General features: G+C 42.1%; 1 protein-coding gene across 2 annotated transcripts in view; it reads left to right on the top strand.

The window, feature by feature from the left end:
* The first annotated feature begins 13,706 nt into the window (after positions 1–13,706).
* Positions 13,707–19,171, top strand: part of TMEM9B (TMEM9 domain family member B) — a 28,703-nt gene continuing 23,238 nt past the window's right edge. Inside the window, exons 1-2 of one of the 2 annotated variants that reach the window (XM_004369630.2) lie at positions 13,727–13,921; positions 17,217–17,308. In XM_004369630.2, the coding sequence (XP_004369687.1) occupies positions 13,832–13,921; positions 17,217–17,308 (182 nt within the window). In that variant the 5' untranslated portion in view covers positions 13,727–13,831. Of the gene's footprint in view, positions 13,922–17,216; positions 17,309–19,171 lie in introns of both variants that reach the window. The other variant, XM_023737068.1, reaches the window with a different exon arrangement.

Genomic DNA, 19,171 nt, shown 5'->3' with positions numbered 1-19,171 from the left:
GTAATGAAGTTTCCCTTCCAGTCACAGAAGTGCTCGGAGAAGTCAGAAAAATAGCCAGCTGTGGGCGCCCCTTTAAGAGATGCCCAAGTCTGCCCTTGGTTCATAACAGTAATTCCCAGAGTGTTTCATGGATCCTACTTTGAACTTTGCCAGGCCCACCAAGAATCTCTAGTCTGGTTTTCAGCCACTGCCCCTACCAAACAGTTCTTTGAAACTCTAAACATTTTTGACCTCACAGAAGGTCTCCAAGGACTAGGAACTTGATGACCCCCATTTGAACAGCTGGCAGCCCAGCTGTAGCCATTTATCTCTGGGTCATTTCCCAGGCCCCCTTCCACTCGGCCTCTATAGAGGAAGCTAGAGGGAAAAGTAAGCATACCCACAGGAGGGGAGGGCACATCTGAAGATCAGCAGGGTGATCTCAGGGTTACCGGGCCTCAGGGCTCCCTCCAGCTTTGCCCCATTCTCTTACCTAGGAGGGACCTGCACCTTTCCATTGAGGCTTCCCCGTTCTCCTCCATTACCTAGCATGGTACCACTTTGGCCTGCTTCTTATCATAGGACTGAGTTGAAATACTTTCACACCTTACTTCCCTACTTGAAAGTTCCACTCTGAGCCTTGACTTTTGGCCACAATTAAGGCATGTTGGAGCTTCCTTGGCCTGGTTTCTCCTTATTTAGATTCCCTGTGGACCAAGTAAGGCCAGGAACTTTCAAGTTCTGGAAAGATACTACATCTTCTGGCTCTTCGAGTTTATATCATGATCATATGGCCTTTAGTGATCCTTCTGGCCTCTGAGAGTCAGTGGTTTTCCAGTTTTGGAATAGAAACAATTGGGGTGATCTGAGCTTAGGATATCACAGTCTCACTCAGTGCAGTCAAATCATTTAAATTCTCTAACCAAATAATTGTGCTTTAAACCCCAGGCTTGATAGAGGCACCTAAAAATGTCTAAAGACAATTATGAAAGTCTTCATTAGACTTCTTTAAATTCTGCCAAGTTGATCACTCTGATAGCCCATATCTCCTTAATGTTCATGAAGGATCACTGGGTCTGCTTTTTGGGGGGCTAGAAAGGTAAGCCGGTGAGGTCAGTCTTGGGTCAGTTTTTCCCAGACTCCTAGAAAATTCTCTTTGGTGCTTCTGGCTGAGGGCTAGTGGGTGGGGGGAGATCTACCCAGGTCACAGTTCTGAAGACAGGCAGTAGCAAGGAGTAACCTTGTAGAACTGGTGCCTATCTCAGTCCTTATTAGATGTCCATTTCTAATACAGGGAGTTGAACAATATTGTTTTAATCATTTGGTATTTCTGAGCCTGACTCATTTGAGGAGTGAGTTTCTGATTTTTCTATTCCTTGCCCTGTACTAGACCATACCTGGTAATATTTTCTATTCCTTAGCTCTAAGTGTCTGTAGAGTGGATCGCCTGGTATGTCAGTTGCCCTCACTCTGTGTATAGAAATATGTTTCCAGGTTGGGGACATGGAGGAGATGAACTCGATTCCTTCCTCCTTCTGTTGCTAGGCCGTTGCACTGGTACTTTATCCGCTCTGTGTTTCTGGCTGTGTTGGGTTTATTTGTGAGATTGATGTAACAATAAAGTGAAATCTTGCCCCTCTCTGTGTTTGTCTGGCAAAGTCTCTGTGTCAGGGCCTCAGCCCGGAAGGTGGGAGAGCCCAGATACAGCCTAATTGCCCCAGTGTTCCTCTCATAGGGTCTTCTGAACCCAATAGTTTGTGGTCCTCAGCTCCTCCATTCTACTAGCCCTTCATCTCCCTCTTACTAGTTGTATGCCCTTGTGCAAATTAATGAACCTTTCTGAGCTTGGTTTTGTAATCTATCAAACAAGTAATAATAGCACTCATCTCAGAGGCTTATTGAGAGTGTCAAATGAGATAATTCACATTAAATGGTTAGCATATGGTAGGCACTCAAGTTAAATATAAATGAGAGCAAACTTTTATAGTGGGTTAGTTAGCAGAATGTGATTATTTCTAGAAAAGGAAATATTTATTTAGTTCAAACAAATAGGAGAGGTGTGGGAAGGGGAAGGGTTGAATGAACCTTAATATAGTTAGAACCATCGTCTACATAGTATTCCAAATAAATGCATTTTACAGATGATAGAAACTTACCTTTTAAGTGTTAATATTTTAAATATTTAGACAGTATAGTTAAATAGTGAACACACAGCATGCCTTAACTATGACAATGGTTATTACAATCTAAAATTAAAGTTCCACTACTACTAAGAAGATACTACCATTCCACCTCAAAAGATTTTCTGTCATTTTTGTCCATTTATCCTAAATGCGGAGAATGTCGAAAGGCTTACCTAACCTGATTCTTAAGCGATGACCAACAGAATTGAGATTTATAATCGTTTCAACAGGATGAAATCAACAAAATTGTTTTAAAAGAGTTAAAAATACATACTGACTTTCATTTTTTAAAAATCTGTACTTGCTCAGGGGGAAAACTTGGATTAACAAGAGACGTTCATGTGAACACGATGTTGGTGTTTTAGTTGATTGCATATATCCTTTATATAAAAGTATTAAGGATACTCTGCACAGAGGATGTAATTTATAAGACAGGGACATGTATGCAGTTTTTGGAGCATCCAGAAAGGGCAGTGGTAACATGATTATTGTCTTCAGAACTGTCATCTAGAAAGTGTTCTTTCTGGTAAGACAAGTATTATCAGTGAGTGGAGGCTGCAGAGAGGCATATCCTGACTCAACTGGAGGAAAGTGCCTACTATAAACCAGGGACTGTGCCACCCCCATAAAGAAGGTAGTAGTATTCATAATTTTGCAGAAGGGAAGGCTCAAAGCAGTATCACTATAGAACTATTCAGCACAATGAAATTGACTGTCTCTAGGTTCTCTTCACTGTAAGTGAAAGATGGGATGATTATTTACTAGAAATATTATGAAAGGGACTTCTGCATTGGTAGAAAGTTAGACAGGAGACCTTCAAGGTCATTTCCAATGCCAAAATTCTTTGATTCTGGACAGATTTATTAAATAACACTGTGGATCAAATGTAGCTTCTTGTTGACTCATGGCCATCACTATGAACATACACTTATTAATCTGGACTGAAATTAGGAGCTTCTTACCCAGCTTTGAAGGGTTCAAACTGCTATTCTCAAGAAATCAGAAAGCAGAGACAAACTTGTCTGTATTTATAGCTCTGACTCCTCTGTCAGCTGCCACTTCTTCCTTCCATATCACTGCATCCTAAACTATAATATACTTTGTTTATTTTACACTTATTTGTCTGACTGATGACCTGCTGGCAGCTCTGTTTCTCACATGGTGTCAAGTGTGTGGGCATTGTGACAGTTGTTTTTTTCTCAGGGACCTTTTTATTCAGAGGTTATGGTATGTCCTGGAAGATTTAGGCTGTCAGGTGCCTGAATGGAGAAAAGCCTGGGTCTTTACCTGCTTTCAGGTAGTGACCTGTCCAAAGATTCCAGCAGCCTGATGGCTACAGGCCTTGTTCCTTCTTTCCAATACCTTTCTTGCACTTCTTCCAGGACCTATGCCTCTTCCAGCAATAATAATCAGAAAGGAGATTTTAATCCTGGCATTGCTTTTGCTGCAGCCAAAGTAGCATCCCAGTTTGTAATTAATACAGGAAATCTAGATATCCCAGTATTGAAGGAGAGCCTCCATTTTACATGCACACACACACACTCAAACCCTAGCAGTGTCCTTGAATAGCATAATAGGTTGGGAAGAGGGAGTATGGATGATCTAGTAGAGATACTTGTGTTTGCCAGGGTAGAGATTTGAAAGACACAGGGAGTGGGAATATATAGTAAACTTCTGTACTGCAAGTCTAGAGAACAGGAATTTAACTTTGTTTTCATTGGTTGGCAAACTAATGTGGAATATCTAGGGGTTCTCTTATGAAATGCTGGATTCCTCAGATACCCTGGATGACCCTTATACTTGGTGGGGGGCCACTATAGTGATTCTCATCTTGCTTATTCTGGAAATGGGTTAAGAGCATGAGAATTTGATTGGTGCTTGGGTTGGCCATACGAGGAAGAAATTACCCTGTCTTGAAAGTTCTACAGAAACTATTTCCCATATATCTGAGCTCATAATAGTTTCTCTGTGGTATGCAGAAACCAGTTGGGGAATGAAAGTATACTAAAGTGAACCAGTTTCATAAAGACAATTAAACCACAGGAGTGTATGAAGGAGGCCTATTCTGAGGTCTGAGGAATGACAGCAAGAAAGGAGGATCCAGCTGTGAATGCCTCATGGTGAGTGCAATTTCAGAAATGGTAAGGCTTATTATAAGCAGGTGGAAAAATGGGCAGGAATTGAAGAGTGACAGAGGGAAGAAAAAATGGGGTGGGAATCCCAGCATCAGCAGCTTTACTATTCATCTCTGTATACCAGGAGCCTGGAGCATGGGCCAAACAGGAACCTGTGTCTGAGGAACTGAGAGCCCACTAGGGAGAACGAGCCAGTCAGACATGTCTGACCCCTTAACAAAACTATTGTTAACAACTTATTGTTAAAAATGGTGGGCTGAATCCCAAAACTATTGCTCTGAGATAATCTTTAAACCTTAAACTAAAAATATCCCCTGCAGTTTTCTTAAAATCAAACAATAGTTTAGCTTAACTAGTAAAGAATGTCTGCCTTGAACACTGTGCTCTTTTAAGAACGATATGGGATCAAACTGACAACAGCAACTCAAAAGATTAGATAGGAAACTGAGGGAGCATTGAGTTTATGTTAATGGGAGAGGAACAATTTGGTAAAGGAGGGTGACAAAGGTTGCACAACTTGAAGAATATAATCATTTTCCCTGAATTCTACATGTAGAATTGTTGAACTGGTGAATGTTCTGCTGTGTATATTCTCACCATCAACAAAAAATAAATTATTTTTTAAAAAATGGTGGGCTGAAAACATAGCTCCCTTTTGAAACCCCACTAAAACGACAGTAAAAGGAATGTTAGTGAAATAAACTCATGAGGACAAAGAAAATGGGAGAAGAGATAACAGCATCCAAGCAATGTCAATAAAATCTTTGAATCTGGAAAGGTAAAGACAGCAACTGATTTAGCAGAGCAGAGAAAGAAGAAGCCTATATGGGAGGAGGACAAGTCGCTAACAATAAGCAAACAAATTAGTTCCACAAAACCAAGAAAGGCTCAGGATTTGGAGGCATCAGGTATCTGGGAAGGCAAGAAGTAGGGATAGAGGACTGAAACAAGATGATTACTTGAAACTATGAAATAAGTTAGACCCAATATTCTCACCATTCATTCATTGATCATTCATCCTCTGGAAAAGCTGAACTAGTTGGAACCACCAAGAACAACTGGAAGGCATACTACTGAAAATGGGGATTTAAGTTTCAGTGTTCTGAAGAGTCAGACTGCTAACCTCTTTCTCTGGCTTCGATCCCAGAACCCTGAAACTTGACTATTCTCTGAGGACACTGCTTCTACTGCAACCCTCTCAACGTGACTTTTTTTTTTTTCCTCCCACAATCTTTCTATTATTGGTTCTAGAGGTTGGATGGATGTTCTCCTTATTCCTCATTACTGCTTCCAGACTTTTCTCCCCCATCTTCCTTTAAAACTTCCCAGCTTTGAGTCTCATGCCATCAAATTATATCCCCTACTCCCCTTCGTTGTTGCTATTATCTACAGACCCTTGGGTCATTCCCTTTAATTTCTCAATAAAATTTTAGCTTCTGGCTCACTTCACTTTCCCTAACACTACTACTGATTTAATTCTTGCCATTTAATTACATACATGGACAACGCTTTCAATACCCTGACATATTGGTTTCTTGAATATCAGTTTTCCACTGATCTCATCCTCTTACCATTCTCAGCCATTCACTCCCATGGTCATGTCTTAGATCTTGTTATTTCTTACCAAAAACTAAACCATAATCTCAGCTTAATGTATCTCACCATCCGACTACCACCTTCTATCTTTTCAGCTATCTCCTAGTAACATAACTCCAACAATCCTTTGACTACTACCATTTCATTGTCCCTCACTTCTCTTGAGTTCCTCTCTTCCCTTCTTGTTGTGTGTGTCAAGTTGATTCTGACTCATAGTGACTCTATAGGACAGAATAGAACTGCCCCATTGGCTTTCCCAGGCTATAATCTTTATAGGAACAGATTGCCAGGTCTTTGCTCCAAAGAGTGGCTGGTGGTTTCAAACCTCTGACCTTTCAGTTAGCAGCCAAGTGCTTAACCATTGCACTACCAGGGTTCTTTCCTCTCTTCTTAACCAACTTAAATTCCATAGTCAGTCATGATAATCATTCACATGCATGTAATTTAACTCAGTTTACCTTCTCATCATACTCACTTCACAAAACCACAATTTTAGTTAAAGCTAGCTCTTTACCTAATCTGCCTATACCTGTGAAGGAGCCATGCTGACTGGTCTCACTTTAAATTCATGTCCATAACCCTCACACCCTTAATGCTGCCTGGCAATCATAGTTCCCTTGTCCATTCGCCTTCCCATTCTCCTAGATCAGGGGTTAGCATCTTAGTTATCTAATGCTGCTATAACAGAAATACCACAAGTTGATGGCTTTAACAAAGAGAAATTTATACTCTCACTGTCTAGTAGGCTAGAAGTCCGAATTCAGGAAGTCAGCTCCAGGGGAAGGCTTTTACTCTCTGTCGGCTCTGGAGAAAGGTCCTTGTCATCAGTCTTCCCCTGGTCTAGGAGCTTCTCTGCACAGGAATGCTGGGTCCAAAGGATGTGCTCTGCTCCCAGTGCTGCTTTCTTGGTGGTATGAGGTCCCCCTGTCTCTCCGCTTGCTTCTCTTTTATATCTCAAAAGAGATTGGCTTAAGACACAACCTAATCTTGTAGACTGAGTCCTGCCTCATTAACATAACTGCTGCTAATCCCATCTCGTTAACATCATAGACATAGGATAGGATTTACAACACATAGGAAAATCACATCAGATGACAAAATGGTGGACAGTTACACAATACTGGGAATCATGGCCTAGCCAAATTGAAAGATGTTTTTTGGGGACACGGTTCAATCCATGACAGTTGGCAAACTTTTTCTATAAAGGGCCTGATAATATTTTAGGCTTTGCAGGTCATAAGGTCTCTGTTGCAACTACTCTACCCTGCCACTGTAGCATGAAAGCAGTCATATGCAATATGTAAATGAATGACATTTGAATCTTATATAATTTTTACGTCATGATATATTGAGATTCTTTTTTCAACCGTTTAAGAATGTAAAGGCCAACCTTAGCTTGCAGACCATACAAAAACAGGATTTGGCTGCAAGCTGTTGTGTGCGGAGCTCTGTCGTAGATTATTTTGCACCTTCTCTTTTCTCCTCAAGCCTCCAATACCTCCTTCCCCATTCTTACTCTCAGATGACCTTGTTTTCTACTTCAATGAGAAAATTGAAGTACATAATCAGAACATCCACTACTCCTACCATATCTAACTTCCTACCAGCATCTGTATCAGAATATTCAGCCTTCCCTCCTGTTACTATATCACCATAGCACAATACCTTAATACTAAATACCTTACATCCTGGGTTTGTTTATTGTCTGTCTTCCCCAGCAGAATGTTCGTTCCAGGAGGGAACGGAGTTTTGTCTGTTTTGTTCACTGATGTATCCTCAGTACTAAAACAGTGCTTGGGCCCATAGTAGGTACTCAGTAAATACTTGAATGAATGAATGAACACTTACTGCCAGGCCAGTAAGGCAGGAGTTTAGAGAATTTTTCTCCAGAGAAACTTACCTTCCACTCCAAGAGAAAAGACCTACCAATCCTGACAGTTGGGGTCTCCTTGAACACCCTAAGTGGTATTTTTTTAAGTTCTTTGGAAAAAAAATCACAATAAGAAATTCCCATTTTATGGGATTGACCTAGTCCATGTTTTTATGATATACATATGTGTGTATATATGTGTGTGTGTGTATATATGTATATATGAATCCAAAGTGTCATAAAATAATTCTTGTTCTGAAAATACTGATACAGTCTTTTTTATTCTATTGTTATTTGGGGGATGGGGTGTTAATTGGAACTAATTAAACTGATTTCACAAACCACTAATGGGTTTGCACCCAGAGGTTTCAAAACTACTGTAGTGTGTCCCACTAATTACAAGCCCTGCCTGTGTACACAGGGCTTCTAGTCAGTTTTCAAATGCCTAAATCTTACATGTGAATGAATAGCCAAGGATATCCAGACATTTAAGAAAACTACTAACACCAAAGATAGAAACAAAGACTTGAAAACAAACTCAACACAGACAATTTAAGAAACAAAATAAAACATTAAAAAATATATTCTCAGAGAAATAAGAAAAAATATTACAACCACCAAATGAAACAGAATGCTATTTTAAAAGGGGCTGGGGTGATAAGAAAGTGCTCTACTAAGCTTAAAACATGGTAACAGAAATTTAGAAATTCAAAAGAAGAATTAGAAGATGGAAAGCTTTCAGAAAAATAAAAAGAAGTGGAAAATGGGGAAAAGATAAAATTATCCCAGGACAAGAGCTGTGCAGTAGGCTTAGAGAGCAACCAGTCCAGACTGTAGGAGAATGCCTTCTTGGAGGGTTGTCTCCAGTTTGAAAAAGAAAGTGATAGAATACCTGATGTGTTTGAATGTACTGAGAGGAGAGTTTGGGAGAAATTAAGTATAGATACTTAGAATGCTAGGTACTTAAAGTTTGCATAAAAAGAGGCAATGGCTTACTTTAATCAAAAGAGTAGATTCTGACTCATAGCAACACTATAGGGCAGAGTGGAACTGTCCCCATAAGGTTTCCAAAGAGCGGCTGCTGGATCCGAAGTGCTAACTCAGCTATGAATAATATGGAAACCCTGATGGTGTAGTGATCCAGTTCGAATCCACCAGGCACTCCTTGGAAACCCTATGGGGAAGTTCTACCCTGTCCTACAGAGTTACCATGAGTCAAAATCGACTCAATGGCAATGGGTTTGGTTTGTTTGGATTATGAATAATATGTACATAGTCATAATCATGTAAGTAATGAATAGTGATTTACCTAAATAGGGTGATGTAGATATATCGAGGGAAGGAGGATGGAAAAATAACACATTTATGAGAGAGTGTTAAGTGTAAATACAGATCTTATTTCCTATACCAAGAAGTAAAATAATAGCACAAACTGAAAAATCAAGAACTAGCAGTATAAGGATATTATTTTAAAATATCAGAAGAGATAGCTAAAAGATAAAGAAGAGATTGTCTCTGGGGAGTAGAAATTGAGTGGGGAGGGTTGGGGCAGGGTCTGCTGTTTTTCATTATAAGCTTAGTGATACTGTATTTTTAAAAAATGTATTGATGAAAATAAAAACATACAATTATTGTAGTATTTTGTATGTTTGAAAATCTTTGTTGTCAGAGAGGAGGGACTGTTTTCATAAGCATTGTAAGATACTGGGAAACAAACAATACTAATATCCTTCTGAAAGAAACTAAAAATTCCCCCTACTTTGGTCTGAACCATGTGTTGCTTTGTTATTTAAGGGCTCCAGTAACTCGTCAGCAGCAGTGGGACCAGCAGCTCGAGGAACAGACAGATAATATTCTGGCCCTGTGCATTGCTGTTATTATTGTGGGCACGACCAAGTGATGGCAGTGGCATGATACACTTATGTGGCTTCATATGCAGCAGAGGGCAGATCTCACTAAACGGGGCAAGTAAGAGGGAGCATTCTAGCAAGTGCACATGGTAAACGAGAGGGCTCATATAAGACATTTCCAAGGTGTGCTCAGAAGTACTTCAGGGGGTGTGTGTGTGTGTGAATCCTGTCATAACCAGTGGAGGCATGATCCAGGGAAATCATCATCGATACTGTACATGACTCCATTTGTACTCCCAGGCTGGTGTGGCCTAGGCAAGTGCTGGGTAGACCAGAAAAGTTGGGGTGGGGAAATAAGAAAGAAAGGGGTGTCCAGAGTGCTGTTTGATCACTGAAAGGGAAGAGGATAAGCAGGCGGCAGACTATCTGGAGCTGGTATAGCCTTGGTCCTTGTCATCCATTTGTCCTAGATACATAAATTGCCATTTCTGTTTCTAACCTTCTGACTTCCACACTTAAATTTAGAGAAGGTTCCTCTTCTTCTCCTGACATCCCCCACCAGAGAATTTTTCAGGCCTCACAAAGAAGAGAGCCCAGGCCAGGTGGGAGGGTGCACCTGGGCCTGTGTCGCTCCTTAAAGAGCAATGGAATAAGGAAACCTAGTCACAAAGAAGCAAGGAAAGGGAAGGAGGAAAGGAGCAGGTTCTAAGGTGCCAGTCCTTTCTGTAAACAGAATAACCCCCATGTGACCTGAAGGTCTAGGAAGACCTTAGGTCAGAAATCTCCCCTTTCCTGCCTAATATAGTGCCCAGGTCCCACCATCTGTACTTCTCCTTTGGGCATCTCAGCATTGCCCTCTCATGGCCAGAAAGGTACCTGATAGTTTTCTCTCAGACTGACCAGCGGAGCCTCTCCCATTCCCCTTTTGCTTTTCCCTGGTCTCCACAAACATTTATTGGTTTTTACTCCATCCCAGTCTCTGTGGGTACAAAGATAAATAAGACAAGGTCCCTGCTCTCTAAGAGGAGGGGAGGTTGGGAGTATAGAAGCAGATATGAAGACACAATGTTACTATAATGGGGTAAGTTAGGAAAGAAAACTGCACAAACACAGAAGGGAGTACATTTAAGTAAAGGAAGGCTTTCTGGCTTAGAAGACTCCTGACCAAAAGGAAAAGTAAGAGCCATCTAGGTATGAGCAGTGCAGAACAAGAACTGACCCCTTCACTTCTATTGAGTCCCCTAAAATTATATTCATTTGTTGGCAGACATACCTCCCCTAAACCCTTGGTTCTAGCTGTGCCAGTTCCTCCTTGTCACCCTAGTCCTAAGCCCAACCTGAGTCTTCATTCAGTCTCCATCCAGGCAGTCATTTCAGTCATACTCCTCTCACGGCAGCCACATTCTATATTCTAGAATGGTGCTGCCTAATATAAATGTTCTAATATCTACACTTAAAAAGTAAAAAGAAACAGTGAAATTATTTTAATAATATAGTTTATTTAACACAATATACCCAAAATATCACTTCAACATTAATTATTAGACAACTGAGATATTTTGCATGTTTTTTGTACTAAGTCTTTGAAATTCAATGTATATTTTACACTTACAGCATGTATCAATTCAGGCTAGCCACATTCAAGTGCTCAATTGCCACATGTGGCTGGTGGCTACCATACTGGACAGTACAGGCTGAGTGTACTTGGCATTTCTTCATTAGACAGATGAGGCCCATCAGACTGGGGCATTACTATGTATTTCCTCTAAGCCTCTATACTCCCATTCAAAGCCCTGAGAACAATTTTGAAGAAGGAAGAGAAGGCTTATGAGGTTTCAGCCAAAGAGTGAGCACTCCCTTTAGATGTCAAATCTAGAAATTAACCCTAAACTGATCGTAAATTTGCTGCTGAATCAGCTTTTAGCAACCATAGATCCAGTCCCTCATAGTCAGATATATCTGACCCTGGGTGTCTCCACATTGTCCTCTGGCCAGCAGAACACCCACTACAAAAGCCTGATAATTCACTAATGTTTTAGCATCTTCACAGAGCGGCATGCAAGGGCCCTAGTGAGAAGTCATCTATCCCTGCCACTCTGGTTCAGGTTGGGGCTCTGTACCACTTGCTATTTGGGACTGAAAAGGGCTAAATATATTTGGTGCAATAACACAAGAAGGTGTCAGATTCTAGCATTAACAAAAATCACATGGGAGAAAAAAATGGAGAAAATTGTGTCCATTACAGTGTAGCGGGGGAAGGGTCTGGGGACCATGGTTTCAGGGGACATCTAGGTCAACTGGCATAACAAAATTTATTAAGGAAATGTTCTGCATCCCACTTTGGTGAGTGGCATCTGGGGTCTTAAAAGCTAACAAGTGGCCATGTAAGATGCATAAATTGGTCTCAACCCACCTGGAGCAAAGAAGAATGAAGAACACCAAAGATATAAGGAAAATATTAGCCCAAGAGACAAAAGGGGCCACATAAACCAGAGACTCCATCAGCCTGAGATGAGAAGAACTAGATGGTGCCTGGCTACCACCAATGACCACCCTGACAGGGAACACAAGAAAGTCCCTGATGGTGCAGGAGAAAAGTGGGGTACAGAACTCAAACTCTAGTAAAAAGACCAGACTTAATGGTCTGACTGAGAGTGGAGGAACCCCAGAAGACAGCCCCTGGACTCTATTAACCCAGAACTAAAACCATTCCTGAAGCCAACTCTTCAGACAAAGAATAGACTGGACTATGAGACATAAAATGATAATCGTGGAAGAGTGTACTTCTTAGTTCAAATAGATACACTAGACTAATGGGTAGGTCCTGTCCAGAGGCGAGATAAGAAGGCAGAAACGGATAGGAGCTGGTTGAATGGACACGGGAAATCCAGGGTGGAAAAGAGGAATGTGTGGTCACACTGTAGGGATAGCAACTAGGGTAACACAACAACGTGTGTATAAATGTTTCTATGAGACACTAACTTGAGCTGTATACTTTCACCTAAAGCACAATGAAAAAAAGAAAAGAAATTGTGTCAGTTAATTAAATCATTTCCACAAACTAGGAAAAGACCACCTTTAAAATTTGTTTAAATACCTAAAAACGGGTATTCCATGGTAGCAGAATTTCAAATCCATAGATGGAGTAAAATCCCCTCATATTACAGACAAGAGAGGGAAAGTTATTTGCCCAAGGTCATTCAGCAAATCCATAGGGGTTGTGATAAGCCCCAGGCATCTTTCCATTACTCCCACTGTCCCCACTAACCGAAAAAATATTTCAGTGGGAGACACTGTGCCATCTCCAGAGTACTCCTGACCACCCCCGGGAAGATCGGTCAGCGTACCCTCAACCTCGACTTCGGAGCCAGGCGCCCTGAATAGACACTGCCTCACCGGGGCGTAGCGCCACGATTCCCCACCTCCTGGAGTTGCTGGCGAAGGAGGCTGCTAGGGCGGTTCTTTCGCCAAGTCCACACCTTCCGGAGCCTGGCCTGGCTCAGCCCCGCTGCTGTGGCCCAGTTCCTGCAGCAGTTCCCATCAGGAGGCAGGCGGCGAACCCGAAGCAGAGATCACACTCAGTAGAGCATCTCTCAGAGACTGTTTGAAACCTGGCATGGAGCCGTGTCCGGAAGGCGCCTAGGCTGCAGGTTAGTGCCCAAAGCTCCGGAGACGACCCCCGACCCCCTGACTGGGGGTGAGCTTCGCTGAGGGATGCCTTGGCCAGTCCCAGGCCGGTCTCCACTCCTAGCATGCGCCCTGCCTGCGCCAACCGGGATGGGCCGCCCTCCTACCAATTCCTGGGACTTGAGCTCAGTGGGTCTCCAGAGCTTGGCAACGGCCCCGGCTCTGCATGGATTGCTGGAGAACTTTAGAGCACACTGGCGGTTGCACAAGCTCCCGTCGCTTCTACGCCCGGGAAAGACATCCAAGCGCCTTAAAAACCCCGCTGGGCCGAGGCTGCCACCCCTGAGAGGCCCCTTTCCTTTCCGGGGCCCGAGTGTAGCCCGGGCCAGGCGCCCGGACCGCGCAGCCTCCGGTCCCTTAGCACGGGGAACCATTTCCGGGGCGGATGCTTTTTGCAGCTGACCCGGCGCGGCCCGTGACGCGGTGGCCTAGACGGAAGTGCCGGCAGAGGTGCTGGAGCCGGATCTCCACCCCGAGCCAGGAGCAGGTCTCGGGGGCTCCGGGCTGTGGGGACATCTGGGCCTGTCCGCGATGGCGATCCTGTGGGGAGGCCTCTTTCGACTTGGCTCCATGCTGGCGCTCTCCGTTCTGCTCCTCGTGCAGCTGTCAGACGCCGCCAAGGTGAGTCCCGCCCAGCCTTCACTCCTGACAGCAACTCCTCCCCTGCCTTCAGCCTTACGGAAACAGCCTGTCAACCAGGTCCCCACCTCCTACCTCTCCCAGCACTGACAGCCGGACCCGTGGCTTCACAGCCCTGGCAAACCCCCCACCCGTAACCCTTCCAACTGCCTGGTAGCACCACTCTTGCCCTCCAGCCTTGACAGTCTGACAGTCCATCCCTGCCGCAGCCCTGACAGTACTCTCCTCTCTGCCGTCCTGATAATCTACCCACCCCTTACACCCAGCCCTGACAGTGCCCCACAGCCCGGGCAGTAACTCCTCCACCTCACTGACATTTTCCATCGACAGCACCCACCTAAAACTTTACAACGTTTCCATCTCTGAGAGCAACCGTCCATTCCACCCTTAAGCTCTGACAGCCTACCCACCCTCCTTCAGATTCACGGGTCCCCTAACCCCGAGCCAAAATTATAGGAAGCCCCCATCTCACAGAAATCTTCCCTCTTAGGAACTGACTTTCATCTCAACTCATACCTGAACAGGTTCCCTTCCCAATGTAGGAAGGTTCCCTCCCAAAAGGGCCTACGGAGTATATCTCTCCAGCTTAATATCCTCACCTCACTCCTTCCAGGACCTCCCAGGACCTTTTTTGTCTTCTCTCTTCCTGATAATTTATTGGGCAAGGGAGGAGCCAAACTACAGGAGAGGTGAGGTTATGTCCTCTCCCCATTTTCATGTCTTGTTCCTTCTAGTCCCCTCATGCTGCTAGCTGGTTCCCCTCGTGCCCCTAACCACCAGATCTGCCCTGGCCCCATACAAGTTTGTGCTTCCTCCTTGTCATGTAAGGATTTAATCTTAGAAAATTAATAGAGAGATACTCAGGTTTGTCACACATAAACTCATTTAGTTTATTGCAAGGTAGTCATGGCAAGGCACGCAGGTAAGACCTCACAACATTCATTTAGAACCAAGAATCAAAATTAACAATTACAATGTTAATGCAATGGTTAGAGTCCAGATCTTTATACTTGAGAAGTCTTGGGAAGATGGCTTAACCACGGCTGAACTCAGCTGACGTCCCTCATAGCTAGGGTCTGAGGTTGGTGGCAGCAGGCAGAGTCTAAGCAGGCTCTTGGTGTTTACCTCTACCTTCTCTCAGTGAGTGAGCAGAAATTCAGGGTTTATATGTGAAATTCTCACCTTCACCTCACACAGTAAGGGTCAGTGTAACATCAAAGACTAGTGTGTTATATCATTTCTTCCAGGTTACAGATTAGCCAAATGTCACATTTTTCTTCCAGGATACAAATTAGAGAGGTTGTTTAAGTTCAGGGGTTTTCTAAATAATACTTTCATGGTTTATAGTTAATGATAGCCTCACAAAGGTACACATATTTCTATTTCTAAATTCATATTATGAGTGCTTATGTGTATGTATTTTGAAAGCATAAAATAGTGACTTATACCTTACGGGATTTGAGATTATAGAAACATACAGAAAATTCCTTGATGCCTAGCTTCTTATTAGGAAAAACAGAAGAAACCTGCATTAATGTGATGGGAAAACAATGCATTTGCATTTTTTAAAAATAGGAGCTTTAATCAATAACATCTTTGAATATTAAAAAAAAACCCATTGCCGTCAAGTCAATTCCGACTCATAGTGACCCTATAGGTCAGAGTAGAACTGCCCCCCTAGGATTTCCAAGGGGGGCTGGTGGATTTGAACTGTTGACCTTTTGGTTAGCAGCCGGGCTCTTTAACCACTGTGCCACCAGGGCTCCATCTTTGAATATAGGGGTTGGGAAAGCTACAGGCAGGCAAATATTTTTGATCAAGCATTCTTTCTGAAACCTTTCCTACCTCCCACTAGACATGGGCAGCAGCAAGTCTCCTGACTTTCAAAACATTGCTGATGTTCTCTGCATATCTCCTTCACTTTATGCAGTGAATTGTAATCATGTATTTATGAGTCTTTCACTAGGGTGTGTCCTAATTAAAGGCAGGAACCATGTTTTACCCTTATCTGAATCCACCTTAAGAGTACAAGGTGTGGCACAGAGCAAATGCTCACTAAGTGGTTGCCAGATGAAATGGCAACAGCTCTGCCAGACATACCACTGTATATAGGAGCAGTGCCACTGGCCTGGTCCTTTGGGGACTGATGAACTACTGCCATCTCAGATAGATTTCTTTTCTCTTTGCTGAGGAAGCATCTCCCTCACCCTGTACCCAGATGTTTAGTCACCTCTTCCTCCACCTCTTTAAACTTGCTTTGTCAGTAGTTGCCCTCCTCTCTGTCTGTTATGGATTCAATTGTGTCCCCCCAAAACGTGTTGTAAATCTTAACCCCTATACCTGTGGATATAATCTCATTTGGGAATAGGGTTTTTATTGTTCTGTTAATGAGGCCGTATCGTGAGGCTGTGTCTTAAACCAATGACTTTTGATATGTAAAAGAGCAGATTAGGCACCGAAGCAAGGAAGAACAGATAGGGGAAACATTCTAGGAACAGAAACTGAAAAGAGACAAGGACCTTCCCCCAGAGCCCATAGAGAGAAAAAAACCTTAGAGCTGGTGCCCTGAGTTCAGACTTTTAGCCTCCTAAATGTGAGAAAATAAATTTCTGTTAAAGCCACCCACTTATGGTATTTCTGTTACAGCAGCACTAAGAAGCTAAGACACGGTCTATCAGGAATTAGAAGCAAAGTTTGCTGGAAAGGGTAAACCATACTGATCTCAGCTAGAATCAAGATACTTCCCTTATGTAGTTGCTTTCTAGTTATGGCTGGGTGCCTCTGAAATGTCATCCCTTATAGAATTCTGGCCCAACCTGTCTTGTCCATGTTAGTGCCCTTCTACCAAAGGATGTAAGGATGGTGGGTAGAAGAATTATGGCTTGTGAGTTGTGAATAGTTTTTAGTTTGATTCTTTCCCCATCTCTTTGTAATCAGCATTCTTGTTTACAGGTACAACTCTATGTTTACTGTGTGTTTTTCTACTGGCAGATAGATTGTGATAAAGTTAAAACAATTTTATTGTCATCAAAATGGTTAATAAGTCACAGATCATGTATTAGATATTTTCATGTAATATATGATGATTCATATTAACATCATCATAAAAGAATCTCTAGCTTTTCAAAATTTATCTCTCTTAAAGTTATTTAAAGTTTTAATTGAGTGATTTTAGAATATTTGGCAAGGGATGCTTAGCAAAGCATATATGGTATGGTTTTTTAAAAATATTAATAAACTGTCAACAAGCTATACTAAGTTTCCGTTTTGGTTACAGAATTTCGAGGATGTCCGGTGTAAATGTATTTGTCCTCCTTATAAAGATAATTCTGGGCATATTTATAATAAGAACATATCCCAGAAAGATTGGTAAGTATTCTAGTTTATTGAATTACTTGTCAAACTTCTTTCCATTGTTGTTACTATTGGCATAGAATTTTCATCCAATGTATAGGGTTTTTTTTTTTTTTAACAAAAGTGTCAAATTCTATTTACCTTTGAAAAGTGAGAGAAAGACTCTGATTACATGTCACCCTAAAGGAATATAGCCAAAACACTAGGCCCCACATAGGTAGGGTTTCATATGGGCATAGGGCTGAGTTAGTGACACATAAACTACCCATAGCTACCTTCCTGTGCTGCCCTCTTCTACCCTCCAAATTTTATTTTAAGGAACTTTTCTTCCTCTTGCTTTTCAGGGTGTTGTAGGGGAGAAACATCATAAAGTTTAGTAAAGCAATAGAAAGTTTTATTCAGCATATATTTAAAAGGACAGAAGTGGGAAGTGGACAAGCATGCTGCCAGAGCTAGAACGTCTGCCCAAATCTGAGGAAGGTTACAGAATCATCAGTATATATAAACATCACGAAATGGGTACAATCATTGAAAGCGTCACCTTTTCACTGATTGGCTAGAAATTGTGATCTTACATTTTAAATCATCTTTCTTAACAATTATTTGTACAGGTTTCAGTTACAAAAGTCAGGGGGGTCTTCATTGGTCCAAAAATTTCTATTCACTAAATGCTAATAGAAGAAGACAGAAAGTGGGAAGTCTTTTGTGTTAGGATGATTGCCCTTTTGTGAAAACTTCCTGAAGATAATTTCTGAGATTGTCCCATCTATTGTCTATCTCAGGGCCCAGTTGATGTGTCTTTGTGAGTCTGTGAGGGCCCAGCCCCAGCTGGGTCACATTTCTCCATGCTCAAGGTCAGGGAATAATGATTCCAAATATTATTTTCTAAATCATTCCCTCCTTTTAATCGTAGATTGGAGATAAAACATCGATGATCAATACCTGGACTTAGTCGAGCTTCTAGATGGTGGCCGTGGCAGGCTCTTTAAGCTCACGGTGCTGGTTTTCCACCAGATACTATCTGGTTCTTCACCAGGCTGTTAAGTAAGAACGATGTTCTCATCAATTGCATTGCCAGAGTGAGCAGACTCAACGTACATCAACATTTTAGCCCGAGGCCTTCTTTTGCCTTTTAGGTGTATAAGACAATAGAAGATAAATCTTATTATACCTAATACTGTCAGGATGCAGACCAAGAATATTACTATCCCTTGCAGTAGTGATCTAGCCCATGTACTTATTCCTGATGGCAACCAACCAAATAGATCTGGTGTTTATAACAAGTAGCTTGTTGTCTAGTTCTATGTATATTCTGTTCTACTTCTCCTGTGTTATTTATCCAAATTGCAACAAGAGGTATTTACTACAGCACAGACTCCACCTTCTTGGGCTAATAAAAAGTCCAAGGCTATTCTGTTGTCTAATGCCACTTTGGCCAATGAGGTCAGGGATCACTGTTGTGCTTCCATCCCTCTAGCAACTTCATCTATTATTTGTACCATAGTAACTGATAAATTTCTTAAAGATTTCTCCAATTCAAATATACCATAACTAGGAATTAAAGCTCTTAGAAATGACCAACCCCACCCTGAACGTTGGACCAATGGGCTTTCTTCTGACTCTTGTTTTACAATAGATAACAAATTAACATTACCTTTCCAGTATTTACTAGCATCATTATTATGAATATGTAAAGGTAATCCTAAGGTTCCCAAAGTGCATTGCCCACGCATTCGCCAGGAATCTAAACAAGAGATTGCCCATGTAAATTCACTGTCAGTTGGAAAGGGATCATCTAAGCTAGTATAGTTGGATCCACCACACAGAAACATATATTCATAAGGAGCACACAAAGTTTGTCCAGAGGAAACAGAAGGT

The sequence above is a fragment of the Trichechus manatus genome, unplaced genomic scaffold, assembly GCF_000243295.1.
Source record: "Trichechus manatus latirostris isolate Lorelei unplaced genomic scaffold, TriManLat1.0 scaffold00006, whole genome shotgun sequence".
NCBI classification, from domain to species: Eukaryota; Metazoa; Chordata; class Mammalia; order Sirenia; family Trichechidae; genus Trichechus; species Trichechus manatus.
Note: the sequence above shows the minus strand (reverse complement) of the source record. Positions and strands in the feature narration are given on the sequence as shown.